At 47.6% G+C, this 23,615-nt stretch overlaps 1 protein-coding gene across 1 annotated transcript in view; it reads left to right on the top strand.

Annotated features, from left to right (window-relative positions):
• Positions 1-23,615, top strand: part of LAMB1 (laminin subunit beta 1) — a 74,781-nt gene that overhangs the window by 46,513 nt on the left and 4,653 nt on the right. The window contains exons 22-29 of the mRNA XM_030307758.1: positions 634-848; positions 1,548-1,644; positions 11,765-12,134; positions 15,116-15,300; positions 16,166-16,407; positions 19,807-20,010; positions 20,649-20,793; positions 22,985-23,192. Coding sequence (XP_030163618.1) covers positions 634-848; positions 1,548-1,644; positions 11,765-12,134; positions 15,116-15,300; positions 16,166-16,407; positions 19,807-20,010; positions 20,649-20,793; positions 22,985-23,192 — 1,666 coding nt within the window. The remainder of the gene's footprint in view (positions 1-633; positions 849-1,547; positions 1,645-11,764; positions 12,135-15,115; positions 15,301-16,165; positions 16,408-19,806; positions 20,011-20,648; positions 20,794-22,984; positions 23,193-23,615) is intronic.

Here is a 23,615-nt window from a genome sequence, read left to right on the forward strand (position 1 = left end):
AGGGACATCTCTGAAGTGTCTCCCGAACATCTCCTTCCTCTCTTATCAGGAATCAGCCAGCATTTCTTCCTCTGCTGCTGCTGCACAGCCCGGGGCCCCATAGTGTAGACGCCACCATGCGTGGAATGTCGAGGGCCACCGGGACTGGATTCCCCCACCAGCTTAGAGGGCTTCTACCTGCTTTGTCTGACAATGTTAATTACCGCTGCTCCCTGCCAAGAATTTGAAATCACTAGATATCTCAAGTCCCACAGCAGACTTTTTGTTATTTCCAGTTAAATCCTCAATTTTCAAATGATTTGCCAGCAGCTTGTTAAGTCTGAGTATTTCAGAAATGCTGTTAGGCAAAATGTGTCATGCTGCCCATTCACCTGGGATATGTCGGAAAGGTCTGCGTCATAAGAACTGCAAAATAACAGCACTTTTAGTGTTTTGGGGGTTTTTTTTTGGTTTTGTTTTTTGTTTTTAATCCCTCCATTCCTTTCCTTACTTGTTTGCATCTCCAGGCCAAAATCTGGAGAGGGAAAATCTTAGCCATGAGAAGGTAGCGAACTTTTGCATCGCACTGGGTGTTTTGTGAATTGTAGGAACTTGATGCATGTGAGTAAATCCGATCCCGCTGTTCCTTTACAGAATGTGTCTGCAATTACCTGGGCACCGTGCAGGACCACTGCAACGGCTCTGACTGCCAGTGTGACAAAACCACCGGTCAGTGCTTGTGTCTTCCTAATGTGGTCGGGCAGAACTGTGACCGCTGTGCGCCCAACACCTGGCAGCTGGCCAGCGGGACCGGGTGTGACCCGTGCAGCTGTGATCCCGCTCATTCCTTTGGGCCATCTTGCAATGAGGTGAGGCGCTGTGGCCGGGGGTGAGGCTGTCATGGCAGAAGGAAAGGGTCTCACCTGTAGGAGTCCTGCCCGTCGGGTGGCTTGGCCCCAGGTAGAGAAGGGCACCCCCTCCTCACGCTCGCAGCCTCACCTCGGAGCACACGGCTTGGCAAACACAGCGCAGACTGAATATCAGCTCTCACTTGGTGGCTTGTCGGGGATGACCTTTCAGTCCAGGGCCCCCGCTGTGGTGTGGACCCCCATGAGCACGGACAAGGGTGTGCTATATCTCCTCCATACCAGGCTGCTGAATCAGACCCTTTTCTTAGCTGTCCAGCCTGAAAGGAAGCCAGCGGCCGTTTCCGGCACTGCAAAAGGTGCTGTTGTTTCCTGACGCACCCTGAGAATGAAGGGCTCCCCGCGGCAGGGGACTTTCTCAGGGTGGCCTAGGTCTTTAGCGGTTTGTGAAGAAACCTGTAAATAAAGCCTAACGTGCTCTGGGCCTTTCCAGCCCGTGGTACAGAACAGCAGGGAGGAGACGCTGGCATGGGGGCCCGAGCACCCAGGAGAGAAGTGAGATTCGCTTCTTCCGTCAGGACGTAGGGGTCTTTTCAGGCTAACAGTCCAGTCCCACCTGCCCTAACCGGCAGCCGAAGAAGAAAACACACGCTGCCTCCCGCCCGGCAGCCCGTGTGACCGAGGTGTGTTTTCTGGCCGCAGTTCACGGGGCAGTGCCAGTGCATGCCTGGGTTCGGAGGCCGCACCTGCAGCGAGTGCCAGGAGCTCTTCTGGGGAGACCCCAACGTGGAGTGCCGAGGTGAGGCCGCGGGCATTCTCGGTTGGCATTGGATCAGGGCGGAGGGAGCAGACAGGTGTCTCCCCGAGCTTTTTGTCAACTCTAAAGCGGAATACCAGTGCATTTATTGCTGTGCTTCATTACAAAAGAAACTCGCGCTCGTTGTTTGAGAAATGACTGGGGCGCCTGGGTGGCTCAGTCGGTTGAGCGTCCGACGTCGGCTCGGGTCACGATCTCAGGGTTCGTGAGTTCGAGCCCCGCATCAGGCTCGCTGCTTTCAGCCTGTCAGCACAGACCCCACTTCAGATCCCCCTCTGTCTCCTCTCCCCCACTTGCCCTCTCCCAAAAAATAAATGACTATTTTAAAAAATAAGAATAAAAATAAAAATCTAACGAACGTAGCCCTATTGAGAGCGTAGGTAGTAAAAGCAGGCCTGCATTCCCTAGGGGGTAACCTTTGTCTCTGCACAAAGCCGTGTACACACTATGAAGACACACAGAATGGCTTTTTTAGATCCTTTTAACCAAAACGGGCTCATATTAACCATGTGTTTCCGCAGACTGACTTTCCCCCCCTCTGAACAGTATCTATGGCCAGCTTCCTTACCAGCACACAGGGAGTTAAATGCCTGCTCTGGTAAATTCGTCCAATTCCAATGCGTCAAGTGCACTCTGCTGACAGCGAAAGCCATCGGTTCGTGTGCCCCCGTGTGATGTCCCCACCAGTGGGAAGCAGAGGGCAACGTCCTCACATCTTTACGCACAACAAAAGAATAGGTGACGGGCACTCTAGGTCTGTTACGTGTGAACAAAAGCCAGATTTTCACGTAGGCTTATGATAAAACTGAGTACGAGGGAAGACTTGACATTTTCTTGAGAACAAAAACTTGTTGAAATCATGTGAATCGTAAGGGTTGCTTAATTTTCATGCTGTTGCAATTTCGGTTTGGACCTGCCAGATATTTTCAAATGTTTTCAGATCTTAAAGGGAGAGCATTTGTGGAAAGGATTTTAATGGGCTGTTTCTATTCTGTTTTCCTATTTTTTTCTTTCCTACTTGGGTTTTCTTCCCCATGTTCCACACTTATAAGTATGGGAACTATCTCCGCAGTTTCTTCACTGGTCTTGGATATATTTTCCTTGTTACACGTCTGAAATTCTAGGTCCCTATCGGACTCTAAATAAAAAGTGACCTTTTTGTTTTTTGGATGCGACTATCACAAGAAATGATACAGATGTTCAAGTTAGCGGTTCCCTGAGTATCTCCTATCCAAGGTCAGAACCGAGATACTAAGTGTTCCTTCAGAGTCTGCCCATCTGTTCCTTAACAAGGGGGGAGAACCAACCCGAACAAATATCAGATGATTTGTTTTTCAACTGAGGCTTGGTCAGAAGGGTTTGTACCAACATCATAGGTTAAGGTCTGTTCCACAAAAGAGATGATCCTTGCAGTGTGGATGGACAAGGGCTTCTCCACGAATCGTTCTTCAGTCCAGATGTCGGTTCCTCATGGGATCTGATTTTCTCACTGCCTTTAGAAGGTCCGTGACATTCAGTGAGCTACTTGCTCTAGGTTGTCTCCCTCAAGTGAAATCCTGTTTAAAATACGGTTTCTCCAGGGCCATAATCACTCTTCTCTCAGATCCCTCAATCTCGTAATGCCCCCAGGGCTTGATTTTCTCCAGGTAATGGTTTTATCATGGCTTAGAGCCTGATTCTCCCGGCGTGTGTCGTGGGCAAAATAGCGTTGGCCGCCGAAGCTTGCTGACCTTTGGCTCTGTCTAAGCTTTGTGCCCACGAAAAGCCTGTTACCCGGAGCTAGAGTCAATCAGGGAATTGTTCACTTGGTGCGCAGAACGTTACCCCTCACCCTTTCATCTTCAAACTTTTAGCTCTCCATCCGCCAGAGGAATCGTGGCTTATAGGAACAGTGTTCTCTTATTCAGGTCAAAGGTTAGATCCTGTTTTAGAAATTTTGCAAAGAGTGAAGTCCATGACATCCACAGCCACCAGCTACTTTGCTTTATCCAGCAGAGAGGTCAATCTCGAAAGTGTTGGGACCCAAACAGCTCCTAATCTGCAAAGCTTCCAGAGAGAGAAAGAAAGACGTTACTTAACAGTGGCTGGGGGCGGGGAGGGGGCTGGTCACCGCATCACAGGGCCTCGTGTGTCCAAGATGGCAGTGCGGCAGGACTAGTGTGATCGGATGAGACAGGGGCAAAAATTTAGCAGCACCTGGAGTTTGGGCTTTGGATGGACTGGACTATCCTCACAAATAGAAGTAGGGGGTGGACAAGTTCTAGAAGGGACGGGGTCCAACAATGAGTAGGGACAGGAATAGGTATTGGCTGAAATTAGATGGAACTGTGGGGGGAAAAATGTGACCGCTTTTCTCAAATTAGGTAATTAACTGCCAAAGAGTCTTCAATTTCAAATCTTTCGGTTGGAGCACGGCACACATTTTGACTTTCTGGTGCCACTTTGTAAACAGCATGCTTATAGGAAGACCCAGGTCATAGCTAAGTTTTCCCCTTATGGAAAAAAATGTGGTTGTGTAAAAGACAAATGAGTTGAGCCTCAAACTTATAACTTGTTGAATGTTCCTATTGTCCAGGCGGGTTGGGGCTCTTGGCCAGTCGTCCGAGTCTGAACAAGCCCACCACTGTGCTGGGGACGGAGAGAATCTCGTCCACCCACCAGTGAATGTGCCGGAGAAAGCCTCAGCTTGGAGCGCCACATTGTGCCCCCTCAGGAGTCAAAGGGTCACATGTGGAATCATTCTGTTGATTCATAGATCGCGAAGGGAGGGCTTCTGGCTGTTGGAAAAGGCCAGTGTCTCTTAAACCAGAGCAAATTGGAAATGTGCGGCATAGGTGAGAGGTTCTGGGTAGTGGTCATGTTCCCATCATGCTTGCTTCTCATTTCAAAGTGTCTTTAATAGAAAAATTAAGTGCATTCCTTTGCTCAGGCATGAGTTTTTAGAACACTTGTGCTCTTAGGCTGGGATTCACTTACAGTTACCCACCTTGTACTTTATTTGCTGTGTGACTTGGGAAATCAGACTTAATTTGATTCTTTAGAGAACCACAAATACTCTTGTTAGTAGAGGGAAGCCTCGTCTTCCATGATCCTTAGCACAGCCTGTGTCTCCTGGAGGGTGGGCCAGCCCACAGGCGGGCGAACCAAGTCTCAGTCAGCAAACCCAGCCCCCTGCCTGGGCGCGATTGTTTATGTACTGTTTGCGGCCGCCTTCGTGCTACAGAGCCAGAGTTGCGTAGTCGTGACAGACCATACGGCCTGCAAAGCCTAAATATTTACTATCCGGGCCTTGAGACAGAAAGCCTGCCAACCCTTTGACCAGCCAGCCAGCTCCTTTCTGCAGGTAAAGTCGCCATTGCCCAATTTTCATCCCCAAACTGAAGGTACGTTAGCAAGACCGAGAAACAGGTGGGGCCGAGGAGGCGGATAATTTAAAGCGAAATCACATTTAAGAGACTAAAATGTTTACATGTCCCTTGTGGTGAAATGGAAGTTCCTGGGTAAAGAATCAGCAAACCTTCCGGCATTATAGCAAATCCTGGAGCCCCGTGTTACTTTGAGGCAGGGTGTGAGACAGAAGAAAATAACCCCGTTGCCTGAATTTAGGATAGAGCATTTTCTTTGCTTTTCTTTGCTTTTTTTTTTTTTTTAATGATTATTTTTGAGAAAGCGCAAGTGGGGAGGCGCAGAGAGGGGGACGGGATCTGAAGCAGGCTCTGTGCTGACGGCAGCGAGCCCAGTGTGGGGCTCGAACTCATGAACTGCGAGACGATGATCTGAGCCCGAGTCGGACGCTCCACCGCCTGAGCCCCCGGGCACCCCAGGATGTCGCACTTTCTGTGTCCCAAGGCAGATTTAAGTTTTAGGAAGAAGGCTGGATATGAACACAGTACTGAGCATGGCCGTCCGGTGGGGAGTGGACCCAGCAGAGAAGCGCCAGGCGCTGGCAGGCCGCCTGAGGAAATGGCGCACGTAGAGTAACCTGACGCAAGAGGCAGGAGGAGAGCGGTACGGACCTTTCCACCTGTCAGAGGAGGCAAGAGCTGCAGGATCTGGAGCCCTTCAGCAAGGGGCCGGGGAGAAGGTTCGCGCTGGTGGCCATCCACAGAGAATCTGCGGTGTGCGGAGTGCTTGTGGGGACATTCTGTGCCTGCTCTTGGTTCTATCCTGACAGCAGAGAATCTGTGAGGACACATGTAACCTCCACTTCACAGCTGAGAAATCTTAGGTGCAGAGAGGTTAAGTGACTTGCCCAGAGACAAAGCACAGGTGAGGGCAGATCTGGGCTCTGAAGTCAGGTCCACGTGACCCAGTGTCCCTGTTCTTTGCCTGGGCCTGTCATTCCCGATGAAAGATATTTAGAGAGAGGAGTTCATGTCCTGGTTCAAGGACAAGAATGTAGCAGCAAGGCTGTGGGGGGCGGGGGTGCCCTCAGGAAACCATCCATGGGGACCCATGGGGAGATTCGGTTTTACCAGACTGTGAAAGCCTTGAACGCTAGGCCACTGGGGACAGACTTTGCTCAGTTGCTGGAGGGCCCTGGAGAAGGAAGTTATACCTACTGATAAAGAGGCTGAGGTTTCCTGTTCTGACATTGACCTGCCAGTGTGTTCCTCCAGGCCTCAAGATCTATAAAATGGGTGCATTAGAGGTCATTTACCTATCTCTTAGAGATGACATTTTTAAATGAGGAGAAAACTTGGGAAAAACAGAGGAGACCTACTGACCACATAACCGAGAATGTATTTACAGAGGAAGGTGGAATTCTTATGGCTCATCAAAATTGATGACAGTCTCGTTTTTATTTTATTTTTAATGTTTATTTATTTATTTTGAGAGAGAGAGAGCAGGCAGGGGAGGGGCAGAGAGAGAGGGATAAGGAGAATCCCAAACAGGTGCTACATTGTCAGCACAGAGCCCAGCTCGGGACTTGAACTCACAAACTGTGAGATCATGACCTGAGCCAAAACCAGGAGTTGGACCCTCAACTGCCTGAGCCACCCAGGCACCCTGATGACCATCTCGTTTTTTGTGTGTTTTTTTTTTTTAACGTTTATTTATTTTTGAGACAGAGAGAGACAGAGCATGAACAGGGGAGGGGCAGAGAGAGAGGGAGACACAGAATCCCGAACAGGCTCCAGGCTCTGAGCTGTCAGCACAGAGCCCGACGCAGGGCTCGAACTCAAAGACCACAAGATCATGACCTGAGCCGAAGTTGGACGCTTAACTGACTGAGCCACCCAGGCGCCCCCCAATCTTGTTTTTTAAATGCTAGTCTTCATCTCCGTGATTTGTTCACCTTAAAGGTGAGGCCACAACTTCTGCTAACCACTTTCTTCTTCTTTCCAAGAGAAAGTTTTTGGTCCTCTGCCAGAGAATCCCATTTGTTAGAGCAGTGCTGAGCTATAGGTCCACCCACGCCCCGAGCCCTTCCTCTGAAGAGAGGACCCAACCCTTGGCCCTTGTCAGAGATCGCCTGCCTGGTTAGTGTGGGAGTCTTAGACCCCAGCGTACGTGAGCCAGGATTGGAGGGTCTCCTTCGCAATTTCGGTGTCCGTGAAGTTGTCAGTGGACAGGTGAGAACGAACCTTGCTGCTTCAGCGGGACGTGCTCTTAGGGTAGGTCCTTTTACGAGGTTGTAAATGTGGGCTTTGTAGTGCTTGCCTCGCAGGCGTCCCCAGGAGTCAGGGAGGGAAGCACGAGTCCACAGGAGCTTAGTGGTTTCCCTGCTTCGGTTTGAAATGAAAACCTGATGCATGTAGTCTTCAGGTGCCTTTCTGGGGTTGAAGTTCTCAGTAATGAAACTGCAGTCTGTGAACTCCATCTGTGAAATTTGACTCTTTCCAATCAGAGGAAAGGAATATTGGTCAGTTCAGCTAAACTGGTCCTGTCACTCTACTCCTTAGAGGGCTGGCCTGGACTATGGCCCTATCCCCAGAGAAAGAGGAAAGCCCTCAGGGGAGTGCATTTGCCTTTTATTTTTATTTTATTTATTTATTTATTTATTTATTTTTAAGTAGGCTGCACGCTGGGCATGGTGCCCTCATTGCTAGGGGGCTTGAACCCACAACCCTGAGATCAAGACCCAAGCTAAGATCAAGAGTCAGATGTGTAACTGACTGAGCCACCCAGGCACCCCTGCACTTGCCTTTTATTTATTTATTTTTATTTAATTTTTTTTTTAACGTTTGTTTATTTTTGAGAGGGAGACAAAGCGCGAGAGGGGGAGGGGCAGAGAGAGAGAGGGAGACACAGCATCAGAAGCAGGCTCCAGGCTCCGAGGTGTCAGCACAGAGCCCGACACAGGGCTCTAGCTCACGAGCCGTGAGATCGTGGCCTGAGCCTAAGTCTGACGCTTCACCAGCTGAGCCACCCAAGCACCCCTGCACTTGCGTTTTAAATCCTACAGTTTGGGGCCAGGGTCTGTCCCTCAAAGATGCCCACGACAGAATGAGAGCAAGAAGTGCCTTTATCACTGAAGTAAATAAAAAATTATTAGAGACACTAAAAAATAAATGCAACATGTGCACCCATCCCTTGCCCCAAGCATGAAACCAGTAAAAACCTCTTTAGGACTGAATGAATGTGTGCCTTTGCACTATCTATGGGAAAGAAGGAATTTTCGAAGCAAAGTGAAAGCACAAGCGCCATCTGCCTCAGGTGTCCCTCGCCTGGGAGAGATGACCCAGCAGGCACAGGTCTACTGGGCCACCTAGGGCCCCCATGGGTCTGCCCATTGGGATGAGCGGGGCAGGAGCAATCCCATTTTTACAGATGGTGTCATGTATTCCTCTTCTTACACAGGTCGCTAGGTTTGTGCATCAGCCTACATCGGTCAGCTTCCAAGGTCATGACTCTGTCCCGGCTCCGCCCTTTGAAGGATGAACACACACACACACACACACACACACACACACACACACGCTCTTGCTCTCTCCCGCCTCCTTCCTCCCTGCCCCTCCCTTCCCCATTCTCTCCCCCTTTGTCACCACCCACCCCCCACCCCCTCTCTCTCTCTCTTTCTTCTCCCTCCCTCCCTCTGTCTTCCTCTCACCCCTACAAGCACACATTCACATACAAAAAGAAAGCTAGAACAGGTAGCAAAGTAACACCATCCGTCCTCCTCAAAATGGGATCCAGTGACCCTCAGTGTCAGCAGCACCTGACATCCGTTAGAAACACAAATTCTCAGGTCCCATCCCAGACCCACTGATTCTGAATCTGGGTCTGGGGAGTTGGGGGAGCAGTCTGCGTTTTTGTGAACCCTCCAGGTGATTCTGATGTACAGCCAAGTTTGACAGGCTAGGACTTAGATGACCCACGTAACTTTCAGCTTTCTGAAAGATGGCTGAATTTTACCAAAATGACATGGAAATCCATTCCTAAAACTTAAAGAATGTAAACTCTTCATTATTCAATTTCTTTCCATTCTTCTGATCTCCGAAACTGGTGAAGGCTGTGGTTTCCCACACCTTCCCCGTTGTTTCTCTGGGGTGTCACCTGGTATTCCACTAGAAGATTCGATGGTCAAATGTGTTTGGGATACAACTGGGTAAAAACATGAAACAAGGCTTCTCCTGTAGAATTACTCTGAATCTTCAATACGCTGCTGTTTGTTTGGAATCTTCAACAGGATGATTTTTCCTGAATTTACTGATCATGGAACCCTTCTCTCCGGGAACATCTCCTGGAAATAATGGTGTAGGGAACACATGTAAAGTTATTCATAGCTCATTCAGGCTGCTCCCTGACTCATGGGCATGTTCCCCCGAAAAAACAGGAAAAATGAAACATGCCTGAAATGCCTGGAAAGAAACAATATACTTAATGGAAAAAAAAAAAAAGTTTAGTTTTGAGAACCCAAGGCACTAATGGAATGCTATGTTTTAAATCCCAAAGGTTGAGGACTAGAATATTCCATAGTTTAAATCTTTGAAAAACTCATGTTATTGGCAAATATACAAAGATAAACACAAGGCCGTGACAGGTTTTCTTTTCCTCCCCCACCCACAGTGGAAATGCGGTCAGGCAACACTCTGGGCAGGAAACGCCCAGACACTTGCACGGAACACAGAAAGTGATGATGATAAAAATGTTTGAGTGCTTGCAATGAGCTAGATATTCCTCTAAGCACTTTGGAATTAAGCTGTTAATGAAATCCTGAAAGTGATCCTGTGTGGTAGGTGGGATCCATCGTACCCATGTGGAGGCCGTGACTCCGTTTCCTCAGCACCCGGAGTTGCATAGCTGTGGTGTGGAGAAGGCAGGACTCACAGCCAGGCACGCTGACCGCTGCACTGCTCAGGCTTGCCGCTCGAGGACGTGGAGTGGCGTTGGCCAACAAAGGCCGTGAAAGATAAATGATAAAAGGCAGAAGGCGGGGCGGGGGGTGGGGATCAGAAAAATGGGCCACAAACGCATCTCTCTGGGTTTAGAGCATGGAGGTCAGCGAGCAAATCTCAGGACCATCCGTGAAACTGGTTGTGGATGATGTTTGATGAGAAAGTCTTGCAGGGACCAATTGCAGCTATGGACACAAATAGATCACAGTATCTGAGAGTATGAATGTGTTGTGTTTTGCCACAGTTGACATTGGCGTTTTTAGTAGGGTGATTTTGTTTTCGTGGGGGTGGGGGTGTAAATGTCCCTTGCGTGCCTGTACAGAAAATGAGGTTAGAGCCTCGGTTGGCAGAGACTGTTGAACTCCAGTTGCAGGTTAATCCTGGGCTTGGTGCAGAGGATGGAAAAAATGGTCCAAGATGTACTCCTGCCTTGGGCGCCGGGGTGGCTCAGTCAGTTAAGCGTCCGACTTTGGTTCAGGTCATGATCTCGTGGTCCATGAGTTTGAGCCCCACGTCGGGCTCGGTGCTGACAGCTCGGAGCCTGGAGCCTGCTTCTGATTCTGTGTCTCCCTCTCTCTCTCTGCCCCTTCCCCACTCACTCTCTCTCAAAAATAAAATAAACATTAAAAACATTGTTAAAAGAAAAAAAAATTTAAGATGTACTCCTGCTCTTGGAGTCTTCAGTCTATTTAGGGAAATAATAGATTTGTTTTGGGGGACTTTTGGAGGGTGTTTTTTTTTTCTTTTTTTCTTACTCCCTTACCTTTTCCCAGAAAGGATTTAAGGCCAGAGATGTTTGTACAGGCCTTGTGTTTTTTTAGACAGTATACAAATACTGCAAGCATCAGGTGTTGATACAGAAATAAGTTGGCCCCCTGAGATTTGGGGCTCTAAGCCAGGGTCAGTAGCACACGCACCGTGATAAGTAATGTCGGCCAAGCTCCATTAGCCAAGACCGCCAACGTTAGTTACCCTTTCCCATTTGGTTCTGGCTGAGATGCCAGCCCTACTGGGCCAGTGAGCAGTTGGGGCTGACTGGTCCCCAGGTCCCTTCTCTGACTTCTGACATTTCATGAGCCTGCGGTCTCAGTGCTGGGGCGGGCTGCTCGTCACAACAGCAGATATCCACACGTTACACTTAGTGGAAAGCCTTTAAACTAGATACTTAGGATTCCTAGGACTTTTTTCTCAATTGAGTTTTCTCGTTATCAGGTTCATTGCATTTCATCGCGTAGTCACCAGTTCTGTGACCAGGTAGGGCGAGGTGTGTTAGCAGGTGTTCATGTCGTCAGGATGCCACCGGAATTGCCTGTGCTGCTGGCATCCGGGGTGGGGGGGGGGTGGGGGGGAGTCAGAGTAAGAGGGAGGCAGAGGCAGGCCAGAGGTTAAGAGCGGACGGGAGTTGTAATGTGCTCAACTGGAATCCGGGCCCGGCCGTTTCCTTGGTGTGACACTTGGGGCAGGTCCCCTGTCCCGTCGGGTTATCGTGAGAGTTTGGTGACAGGCACGTAAACCATTTCTGTGCTGCTGGGTACCATGAGTGTCGACTGGAGAAAAATCAATACTGTCGCTGTAAAGGGGTGAGCGGGTGTCAGGGTAACACGTGCTCCAGGAGGCTGGTCTAGTCTCCACCAGAGCCGTTGGTAAACTGCCCGGTTGACGCCTTCCCATTGTAACATGACTGAGGATTCTGAATGCCAGGTCTTGTCGCTGAGGTTCGTGATCTAGGGGATCATACAGCACTGCTCTTTCCCTCCCAGCCTGTGACTGTGACCCCAGGGGCATCGAGACACCACAGTGTGACCAGTCCACCGGCCGGTGCGTCTGCGTGGAGGGTGTCGAGGGCCCACGCTGTGACAAATGCACACGCGGGTACTCAGGGGTCTTCCCCGACTGCACTCCCTGCCACCAGTGCTTTGCCGTGTGGGATGTGATCGTCGCCGAGTTGACCAATCGGACCCAGAAGTTCCTGGAGAAAGCCAAGGCCCTGAAGATCAGCGGCGTGATTGGGCCTTACCGGGAGACTGTGGACTCGGTGGAGAAGAAAGTCAATGAGATCAGAGACATCCTGGCCCAGAGCCCAGCCACGGAGCCACTGAAGAACATCGGGGATCTCTTTGAGGAAGCAGAGTAAGTAGTTCCTGAGCCAGAGAAGGCGCCCACGGTAATGTTTCCACTTGGGGAATAAAGGGCAGACATGCCCGCTGGGTGCCTCCATTGGAAGGTGTGGTTAGTCCCGTGAGTGAAAACAGATGCTGGGCACTGGCTTCCCGGCAGCCTTTACTCCGGGCATGGGGCGAGTGAACATTGACAAAGCGTGTTAGAGCCACTGCCCCCCTTTGTAGCCAGCGCTCCAAGGGAGTAGAATGGCAGGAGCTTTGAGTTCGGAAACCAAGGATCCGTAACGGAGCCGTGGTTTGGTTGCTCGCTGGCTTGAGAACTTGCATGACTCACTTATGCCTGCGTCTCTCTCCTCTCCTGTGGACCAGGGGAGGACAGTACCTTGTCTGTACCTTGCAGCAGAAGACTGATCTGTGAAGTGACCGTGGCATTGCCAAACGCACAATGCATACAAGGGGAGGTTTTCTCCTCCCGAGGAGATGGGTTACCCCCGATTCCCAAGCGATCTCCGCAGCTTCACTAGGGCAGTGCTTCCATCATTTAATTGTAACAAATTCTCTACAGTGAAAAATTCTCTTCTTAGCCCGTCTCTGGGTAACGCTCTCTGCATAGTGTTGATTTTGCCAGTGAGAGCAGAGAGAACTGAGTCGTGCTGAACTTCTGGGGGATCGTTTTTCTGCATGTTTCCTGCTCCCAGACATTGCAACTACTCTTCCACAACGGGCCCCCCAAACAGGGGAACCAGGGGAACTCACTCTTTCTTCTTTCTCTCTTTCTTTCTTTCTTTCTTTCTTTCTTTCTTTCTTTCTTTCTTTCTTTTTCTTTCTTTTTCTTTCTTTCTTTCTTTCTCTTTCTTTTTCTTTCTCTTTCTTTCTTTCTTTCTCTTTCTTTCTTTTCTTTCTTTTCTTTCTTTCTTTCTTTCTTTCTCTTTCTCTTTCTTTCTTTCTTTCTTTCTTTCTTTCTTTCTTTCTTTCTTTTATTTTTGAGAGAGCGAGAGACAGCGCACCAGCGGGGGAGGGGCAGAGAGAGAGGGAGACACAGAATCTGAACCAGGCTCCAGGCTCTGATCTATCACAGAGCCCGATGCGGGGCTCAAACCCACGAACTGTGAGATCATGACCTGAGCTGGCTGGACACTCAACCAGCTGAGCTCCCCAGGCGCCCCAAGGGGAACTCTTTCGTAGCTAAATCCTTGTACACTGAGGTGACTGTAAGTTATGACAGAACCATAGTAAGATTTTCTGTGTCATGGGACTTGAATCAGCCTGAGAAGACAGATGGACTTTTCACCTCTGCGCTGTAAACAGCAGCAAGGGAACAGCAGACATGCGCTTAGGCACCTTGTGGGGGGTCCTTCCTAGACCTCCTAGGTTTCAAGTAACGGGTCCTTGATTCCAGGCTGGAGGTCTTGTGTCTGGGACACAGAACATTCGGAAATGTCTGCTGCAGGGCGATAATGCATTCAGTGAGGGATTTTACCTCATTAAAGAGACGGTGGTGCCCTCAGCCTCCTAACACGTAGCGACAAGCTTGAGAAGGCTGTCGTCCGAGTGCAGGCCACTTAGGACCTGATTCTTGGCCTCAGTCTCCTGCACCTAAGGGAGAACAAAACAATCTGGGTGTCCTTTGAGAGCCTGCCAGAAGAGAGGTTACATTCCTGAAATGGCTCTGTTTCTACCCTCACTATTCATCTAATCGGGTAGATTGTAATCGCTCAGGGAAACTGGTTTGATTAATCTTGTGTCAACACAACATCCAAGGACACAGGTCTTAGGATCCAAAGTGGCTGTTATTAAAAAATATACAATGTTAGATTCGATTCCTTTAAAAATTGTAACATTGTAGGAGACCTGGGAAGAAATGAAAGCCTGCTGAGAGCCAACACATGAATAAAAGAGCACTGAGAAAAGAAACTATATTATAATTGCCTCAGGAAAAGAAGGTTGAGTTTATAAAATGCAATTTAGCCTACAAATCCTTTTAAGCACTTTTCCTTTGAGTCGGGTCATGATTTTTATCTCCGCTTTAAATAGCATTTTTCTAACGGCCCCCAGCCTTTTGGCCTTTGTACATCTTCCCCATGTTTTATACTGACTCTTACCTCCCTGAGGAGACAGTTATATTCAATTAGGTGACCCAGTAAAGCCCAGAGCTAAGGTCTTCTCAAACATTATGTTCTTTGTGATTATCTATGTACACACACACACACACACACACACACACACTGTATATATAAGTAATATCCAAATAGATGCCTCAGATACAGCTTTGGAGATGTGACAAACGGAAGAGAATGCAGTTGGGTTTAGATTCCAAATGAAATATTGTGAAAGCTAAATGTGTTTCCAAGTCCATTCTGGGAGATAACTACCTTCTTTCTTACGGAAGATAAAAGGGTTGCTTGTCGGTGGACGAGGAGGCTCCTTTGATGGGACCTTGCTCAGGTGGAATGTACGGAGAGCTCATGTGGGTGGCTCTTTGTCTTCCTGGTGGCTGTGGGGCTTCCTCTCTGCATGTCTCATCTTGAAGGGGATCCCTGAGGTTTGGAGAAGAGCCTTTTTGGCAGGTGGCTGGGAGGCACAATTCTACACTGGCGTCAGTTAGGTCTTTCGAGCTGTGGGGTTGTGTGGGCTTGCAGCCTGCCCACATACAGGGCAGGAACTCCATGCTCTGGACCTTTGCTCAGAAGACAGCAGGTGTTCGGAATCCCTCTTCCGATGCATCCACCACAACGCCGCTGATTGGCGCTTCTAGGCTTTTCTTCCAGGTCTTCGAAGAAAGGAAAATTGGTGGATTTGATACAGCTTCCTAATGTTGAAGAGAATAAAACTAGTACTTGGAAGTAAATAGTTAACAAAGTACTGAGTTGGTTTGAATTTACAGAGTAATGGGGACAGTATTTGTAGAAAATGTTAAAAAAAAAAAAAATGAGACTTCAGAATTCCCCTTTGGTTGCTTTTACTTCCGGAAAATTACCCTTCTCTTTACAGGAAATTAACGAAAGATGTTACAGACAAGATGGCTCAAGTAGAAGTGAAATTGTCTGACACAGCTTCCCAAAGCAACAGCACGGCCAGAGAACTAGATTCTCTACAGACAGAAGCAGAAAGCCTAGACAACACAGTGAAAGAGCTTGCTGAGCAGTTGGAATTTATCAAAAACTCAGATATTCGGGGTGAGCATTTTTTGTGCCAATGTGCAATCCTGGACAACAGGATTTAACCCCCTCTGTCTAACCTTTTACTACAGTACTTTGAGAGTAAAAGTTAATGCTTTCTAGTAATTTTAAAGCTTGTTCTCATTGAGTCTCTGGCACAAGTAAGGATTACAGTCCCCATTTACAAATGTGGGAGCCGGGGCACAGAGAGACAAAGGGAGACGCCATGGAGTGAGCAGCAGTCATCGTGTGTGAGAATGGTGTCCCTTTCCAGGCTTTTTTCAGTGAATGGTTTAACCTCCTTGGCTTTTCTTGGAAATGGGCTCTTCTGAATAGTTAGGAAATTAAATTGGTACTTCAGCAAATTCTTTTATATTCAAGAATGTTGCCTGTTCAGGGAACAGTTTCTGCAGTGTTAGATAGCACTGACCATCCTATTGTACGCACGATCATTTATTTTTCTGGCTAGGTCCTTAAAGCCAAAACATGCCATGCTGTTTTACATATGTAATACTAGTCATTTGAGTGGATCTAAATAGTCAAATGACTAAGAAAAGATTAAAATATATCTGGACGTGTGATCTGCAGGCTGCCTGACACCACTAGCTATTGAGAAAGAACTGGAAAGTTGCCTGTATGCAGACATCTGCATGATTGACTTGATTTGTCATCCAGATGTTTGCCCAGAAATAGCTGTTAATAGGACAAAGTGTAGCCATTGCTCAGGAGAGGAAAGTTCCAGGTCTTCGTAAAGATTTTGGTCCTTGAGTTTTAAAACAAAACCGTACAGTGAACTGAGGGCTGGAAGACACCAAATACGGGCATCCCTTACGGGCACGAGGACGAGAGATTTAACCGCGGGCCATTTCATTTGATGCCCTAGGCGCCTTGGATAGCATCACCAAGTATTTCCAGATGTCTCTAGAGGCAGAGGAGAGGGTGAACGCCTCCACCACAGATTCCAACAGCACTGTGGACCAGTCGACTCTCACTCGGGACAGAGTAGAAGAGTTGTTGTTGGAACGAGAATCCCAGTTCAGGGAAAAACAAGAGGAACAGGCCCGCCTTCTGGATGAACTGGCAGGCAAACTACAGAGTCTAGACCTTTCAGCCGTTGCCGAGATGGTAAGGTTTTGAGGGTCTGGTCTCCAGGCTCTGATGCAAATTAGGAAGGAAACCCACCCTGTGTTGTCAGTCGTACTGTTCATTTTGCAAATGAACCAGCGGGAGTGAACCTGGCCTCAGGTCTCTGGACCCCCTATGGGTATCCACCTTCAAGCCAGATAAAAACAAGAGTGGGTGCCTTTCCAACCTTACCCCATGTCCAGCTAGCCGGTTCCTCTGTGATACCAAGAATCAAGACTCCTTTCCCAGACTGTTAAATTGAATCTATGGCCATACCACCCTGAACCCGCCCGATCTCGTCTGATCTCGGAAGCTAAGCAGGGTCGGGCCTGGTTAGTACTTGGATAGGAGACCAGACTGTTAAATTGAATCGGTGACTTCTTATTCAGATTTTAACCTTTTTTTTTTTTTTTTTTTTAATTTTTTTTTTTTTTCAACGTTTATTTATTTTTGGGACAGAGAGAGACAGAGCATGAACGGGGGAGGGGCAGAGAGAGAGGGAGACACAGAATTGGAAACAGGCTCCAGGCTCCGAGCCATCAGCCCAGAGCCTGACGCGGGGCTCGAACTCCCGGACCGAGAGATCGTGACCTGGCTGAAGTCGGACGCTTAACCGACTGCGCCACCCAGGCGCCCCAAATTTTAACCTTTTTTAAACTGTAGACATTTTTTTTTCACATAGTTCTTTATTATTTTTTTTGAAGGTTTATTCATTTTCAAGAGACAGCGGGGGAGGGGCAGAGAGGGAGGGAGACACCGAATCCGAAGCAGGCTCCAGGTTCTGAGCTGTCAGCACAGAACCTGACATGGGGCTCGAACTCACGAGCTGCGAGATCATGACCTGAGCCGAGGTCGGACATTTAACCAACTGAGCCACCCAGGCGCTCCCTTTTTCACGTAGTTCTGATTCCAAATGCAAACTCCTTCACAGTGGAGCCATTCAAGAATATTTGGGGGCGGGGGGGTGGGGGGCTTCTTCAAAAAAATTAAAGGAGCAAAAGAATTTTTTCCCTGGGTGTAAATTAAAAATGTTCCTTTGTTCCAGTAACTTTACCTGGTGAAGATTAACCTTGAGACCAACCTCGAAAGTAGATTCATTTCCCAGAAGCTTTTAAAAAGTAACTCCAGAGCCAAATGAAATTGAGGAGTGAGTTTAATGAAAATCTGGCAGAGGGCCAAAAAAAAAAAGCCAAACTCTGCCTGTTTTCTTCCTCTTGCTTCTTTACCATTTTTCATGGAAGGATACCTATTGGGAGAATTTGGAGCATATTGTTTATAGACTCAGGCTTGTGCTCTCTTAGCTTAGGAACAGTAGAAAGCAGGAGGCAGGTGGTGCACAGAAGACCGAGAACGGTTCAGGCTTCCTTACGATTTGGTGTTAGTGCAAGTCCCTTCCCTCCTGGCCTCCTCACCTTCCCATCTCGCTGTCTCTGAAATTGGCAAAAACACTCTGTCATGACTGTATTGTGCCCAACGTAATGGATGCCTACAAGGTGATAGATTATTAAGCGTCATAGCATTTAGTGGAAAGAGGGAGTAAGGCGGATCACTCCTGTCGTGGCTTATTAGAAAAATCGAGGCCCAGAGCAACGTGTAAACTTCACAGGGGACAAAGTCACTACATATAGGCGTGAAATGCCAATTCTCTCTTTCCTTCCAGGATTGAGTCCTACATTACAAATTCTAGTAAAAACCAGTAATCACAGATAAAAATCTCCGCAAACTAAAATGAAAGCAGCTATCATGCTAAAGGAGGTTTGCTTGTTGCAACAGGTGTCTAGGAAGGGAGGGCGTGAAGGGTCCCTTGCCTGATCAGGCCATACGAATGGGGGCCCTTCCTGGTACCTGCTTTTCCATTGGGTGAACTGCCCAAGGATGAGCTGGCTTCTGTTCGCTCACTGCAGGTATTTAATTCTCCAATGAGATCTCCCTTTACAGGTTCCATACTGGTATTTCTTGGGTAGAGAGGTTTTTGTCCCTTTGTGTTTTTTGAGTACCTTCAGTTCTTTGTTTTTGCATCTGGTTTTTTTCCTGCTTGCAGGGTTGAAATAGAACAGATCTCCTAGGGTGTCGTCAGGTTGTTTTTAGAAGGCCTCCCTGAGGCCTTCTGCTTCTCTTCTTGATTACGGCTCATGTTCTCCTACGGCAATGCAGAATAAACTGTTTTCTGAAGCTTTTTATGTTCTGTAAGCCAGCTACATGAAAGACTATTTTTTTTAAGTATTTATTTTTGAGAGAGAGAGAGCACAGGTGGGGGGGGCGTGCAGAGAGAGAGAGAAATACAGAATCTGAAGCAGGCTCCCCGATGCGGGGCTCGAACCCACAGACCGTGAGATCATGACCTGAGCTGAAGTAGGTAGGACGCTTAACTGACGGAACCAGCCAGGTGCCCAAAACTATTTGTTAATTTGAGATCTAATGGGATTATAAGTACCAGAAAATTATTAGTCTAAGGAGTTGACTATTTATTCAAAACCTACTTTATTTCTTAAAAAGAATACCTTCCTTGTTTGGGAGCATTACCTGCTTCTCACTGCCTCTTTTCAGTATGAGAGGACGGTTCTGCAGTTTGCTCCCTGCTCAGCCTTTCCCATCACACAGCAGACTTGTAATTTATCAGTGTGCATGTGCATGCAGTGGCCAGGCCCTGATCCTTGGAAGTTTCTGGTAGGTAAGGAAGAGGAGAAGTCTGGGGACAGAGGATTATGGGGGGTTGCTTTTTGTAAAAGTGAAATCCACCTTTGCCCCTACTGTTTTCTGTTTTCCTCTCACGTCTGGAATGTTCCCCCACTTGCCCTGCTCAAACCCCACCAGACAGCAAGGACATCCTTCCCCAACTACAGCTGCAGCCGTCAGTAGTCTCTCCTCTGTCTGCTTTCCTTCTTCCTGACAGTACCTGACCTATTCTTGGCTGTTTTATGCACAGTGAGCCTGTCTTCCCAAGATTTGAAGGTACTAAAAGGCCAGATAATGGGCCTTTTATGTCACCCTATTGACCAAAACAGACCAGATGCCAGGTCTAAAAAAGTTTGTCAATACCTCTTGCTTGTTTGTGTTAATCCAATGGTCTAGGATCAAGGGGAAGCATTCTTTGGCTCCCATGTTGGGCAGATTTCAACTTGACCCAGCAGATAACATTTGCACCCCACACAGCGCCCATATGCTATTCCAGTTCATCAGGGCAGGAGGTATTGACGAAGCGTCCTAAGTTTTCATGGCTTCCCTGGCCATGATTCCTGAGCTCTCGGCTCCTCTCTCCATCCTGAACATTGTGTTCTCCAGCACCCTTGCTGAGGACCTCCTACATGCTCTCTGGGGCCCCCCGGGCCACCCAGGCCCTGCACAGCTGTTGCAGACTCCCTCTCTGAAGGCCCGTGCCTGCCTCTTGGCTCGTTGCAGACCTGTGGGACGCCTCCGGGGGCCTCTTGTTCCGAGACCGAGTGTGGCGGCCCGAACTGCAGGACTGACGAAGGAGAGAAGAAGTGTGGGGGACCCGGCTGCGGCGGCCTGGTCACGGTCGCCCACAGTGCCTGGCAGAAAGCCATGGACTTTGACCGCGATGTCCTGAGCGCCCTGGCCGAGGTGGAGCAGCTCTCCAAGATGGTAATTAGGCCGACGGCCCTGGCGTTTGCTCGCAGTGACCGACTGGAGGAGGATCGGGAGGGGAGAAATCGGTTCTAAATGGTAAAATGAAAAGCGAGTGTCACCATCAAATAGGAAAGTTCAAGTTTTTGTGAGGTCAGGGAAATACACAAGGCGGTTTTGTTCAGAGATGATTTAGGAACGTGCTTTCTCCTCCTGACTGTAATCTGAGATAATTCTGTTACTGACCAGGGGGCCAGGCTTCTGAATACATTCAGGTGTGCTGTAAAAATCTCATCCCGAGCAATGAACTGAGCATTGATTTTTCCAAAGTGACAAAGTTAACTGAAATATTTATATTGGTACCCCCCAAAAAATATTTTATAGGCCACCAGATGTTCTGGAGGAGTTAAACACATTAGAACAAATGTTTATACCCTAGCCCTGTCTGTAGAAGACTATCGTGTAGCAATCTGTATACTGAGTACTTCCAGCCTCTATAGGGATACACTGCGGTTGAATGAAAACACATTTGTTTCTAAAAGCCCGGATTCCAAATGCATAGTTTCTCAGCATCATTTTCTGGACCATTTATAGTATTCTGGTCTGCTTTAGAAAGAGTGAAGCTGTTCCCTGGGTAATTTATTCCTCCTATTTAGGTCTCTGAAGCGAAACTGAGGGCAGACGAGGCAAAACAAAATGCTCAGGATGTTCTGCAGAAAACCAATGCCACCAAAGAAAAAGTGGACAAGAGCAATGAGGACCTGAGAAATCTGATCAAGCAAATCCGAAACTTTTTGACCCGTAAGGAGTTATTTTCATTTTACTTTTAGATATTTCTTACTATCTTGGAATATAAAAACTGGTTTTATTTACTTTTTTTAACTTTTGCCAGGCTTCTATAAGCCATTTTTAAAAAATGTTTATTTTTGAGATAGAGAAAGAGTGCGGGTGCACGAGCAGGGGAGGGGCAGAGAGAGAGGTGGGGACAGAGGACCTGAAGCAGGCTCTGTGCCGAGAACCCAGCGCAGGGCTGGAACCCACAACCCAAACCATGAGACCATGACCTGAGCTAAAGTTGGACACCTACCTGGCTGAGCCACAGCACCCCTAAAAACTGTTTTCTAAGAGTCTGTGTTTGAGAGACCAGAATTCAGGTCTGCGTTTTAGATAAAAATCAATTTCTGCTTGGGAATAAAAAGTAACATTTCCCAAACCAAAACAAAGTTCATGTTAAGAAATGTTGGCATTTCTTAAGCTTATGTGCACGTAAGTAATCTCTGATGTTATGCAGACACAGATGGGAAACCCAAGTAGGAAATCGGGAATTCAAACCCATAGTGTGAGAACTGAATTTGGAATCTGTTCTAGAGTACATAGAATGTCACTAGATCCTTAGAATAGTGGCTTATTTTGACATTGCCTGCAAAGCGTTGTAATCCTGTGCTTTACAGGATCTTGTATTTATGGTTAGCTATATCCCTTAGTGTTGTATCTAGAGGAAGAAAATCTCTAGAATTGGTGGTTCAGCGCATGTTTCTGGTCAACCATCTAAGTGTTACTAGTAAGGAAGGTTTTGGCTTCTAGTTACACAAAACTTTTAAGTGAAATGGACTTAATCAATAGAGATGCATATTATATCACATAACAAGTTCAGTAGTAGGATAGCTCCATGGTTCTGGGACCCAGGGAGTAAATATCTAATGGAAGGAGACCCCACCTATTCCCATTGTACCTTTTTTAAAGGGAGGAAATCTTCCCCAGAAGCTGTGAGCAGTCCTCTCCATAATCTCACTGGCCAGAAATGCATCCCATGCCGATGCAGAAATGTCACTGGCAAACAGAATGGGATTACCCTAGTTGGCATGCCAATCTGCATTTAACTCTTGAGTTGCTAGGTTTACCTTACCTTAGAGGTAGGTGCCTGAACAAAATCAGTATTCTGTTAGCAGGAAAATGGGGAATAGGAAAGGAGCCAGTGATATCCTACGGGTATCTTATGAAACATCCTGTGGAAGCCATCGCTTGATCAAATATTTTCCTGTGCTCAAATCCTTAGGGGGTCCATTTTTATATTAACAGTGAAAAAGAAAATCAAAAAACCTTCAATCAGTGACCTATTTAAAGCTTAACCTCTTGAGCATTTTTTCGACCACCTTTCACATTTGACATTTGAAATCCTTTGGCTTCTTTGATAATACACAATCTGATTCTCTTGCTTCTCTGACTGGATTTTCCTTTTTGGTAATTTCCAAAATCCAGATCATTTGTACAAGGAATATGAGTTCCTTACATCTGCATTTATAATAGTCTCCTAGCTATTCTTCCAACCCCAACTAAAAGTTTTCATTGCCTTTTAGAATCAAGTCCCAGATGTACATCCTGGGGTCCTCTTTTCTGTAATCAGGACCATTCACTCTGTTTGACTTTCACATGACATGCTCAGCCCATACAGTCTCTCCATCCAAAGATGTCCCTCTCTCTCCTTCCAAATCCTATTATCCTTCAAAACTTGATCAGTTCCTCATCCCCCACAAAGACTTTCCTTTCTCAGCCTACGGGCAAATTCTAGTAGTTAACTTTTCCATGTGTAACTACTCAACGAGACTGTAAGTTTTTTTTTTTTTTTTTTTTTTTTAATTTTTTTTTCAACGTTTTTATTTATTTTTGGGACAGAGAGAGACAGAGCATGAACGGGGGAGGGGCAGAGAGAGAGGGAGACACAGAATCGGAAACAGGCTCCAGGCTCCGAGCCATCAGCCCAGAGCCCGACGCGGGGCTCGAACCCACAGACCGCGAGATCGTGACCTGGCTGAAGTCGGACGCTTAACCGACTGCGCCACCCAGGCGCCCCGAGACTAAGTTCTTAAACAGACTATGTGTATGTCTTGATGTCGCCCCAGAATGCTCTTCACCTGGTGGGTGACCAGAAGTGTGACTAAGTTAACCATCTGTGACTTTCACCTCTTTATGGGGACATCTTTGCTTTTGACAGAGGATAGTGCTGATTTGGACAGCATTGAAGCAGTTGCTAACGAAGTGCTGAAAATGGAAATGCCCAGCACCCCAGAGCAGTTACAGAACTTGACAGAAGACATTCGGGAGCGAGTTGAAAGCCTTTCTCAAGTAGAGGTTATTCTACAGCAAAGCGCTGCTGACATTGCCAGAGCAGAGATGTTGCTAGAAGAAGCTAAAAGAGCCAGGTATCTGAAGACGTTGTGGCATTTAGGGGGTTTATTTTGTGTATCTAGCAGGGAGTAAAAGGGATTTCTTCAACCAGTGAAATTTCTAAGTGTGACCTGTATGAGTCCCTCTGATTGATTCCAAAAAGGCTGTTCTTGGAAAGAAAGGTATTTTTTTTTTTTAATTTTTTTTTTTCAACGTTTATTTATTTTTGGGACAGAGAGAGACAGAGCATGAACGGGGGAGGGGCAGAGAGAGAGGGAGACACAGAATCGGAAACAGGCTCCAGGCTCTGAGCCATCAGCCCAGAGCCTGACGCGGGGCTCGAACTCACGGACCGCGAGATCGTGACCTGGCTGAAGTCCGACGCTTAACCGACTGCGCCACCCAGGCGCCCCGGAAAGAAAGGTATTTTTAAATGCCCCGAGAGGAAGTACTTTTTC

The sequence above is a fragment of the Lynx canadensis genome, chromosome A2, assembly GCF_007474595.2.
Source record: "Lynx canadensis isolate LIC74 chromosome A2, mLynCan4.pri.v2, whole genome shotgun sequence".
In the NCBI taxonomy this organism is placed as follows: domain Eukaryota; kingdom Metazoa; phylum Chordata; class Mammalia; order Carnivora; family Felidae; genus Lynx; species Lynx canadensis.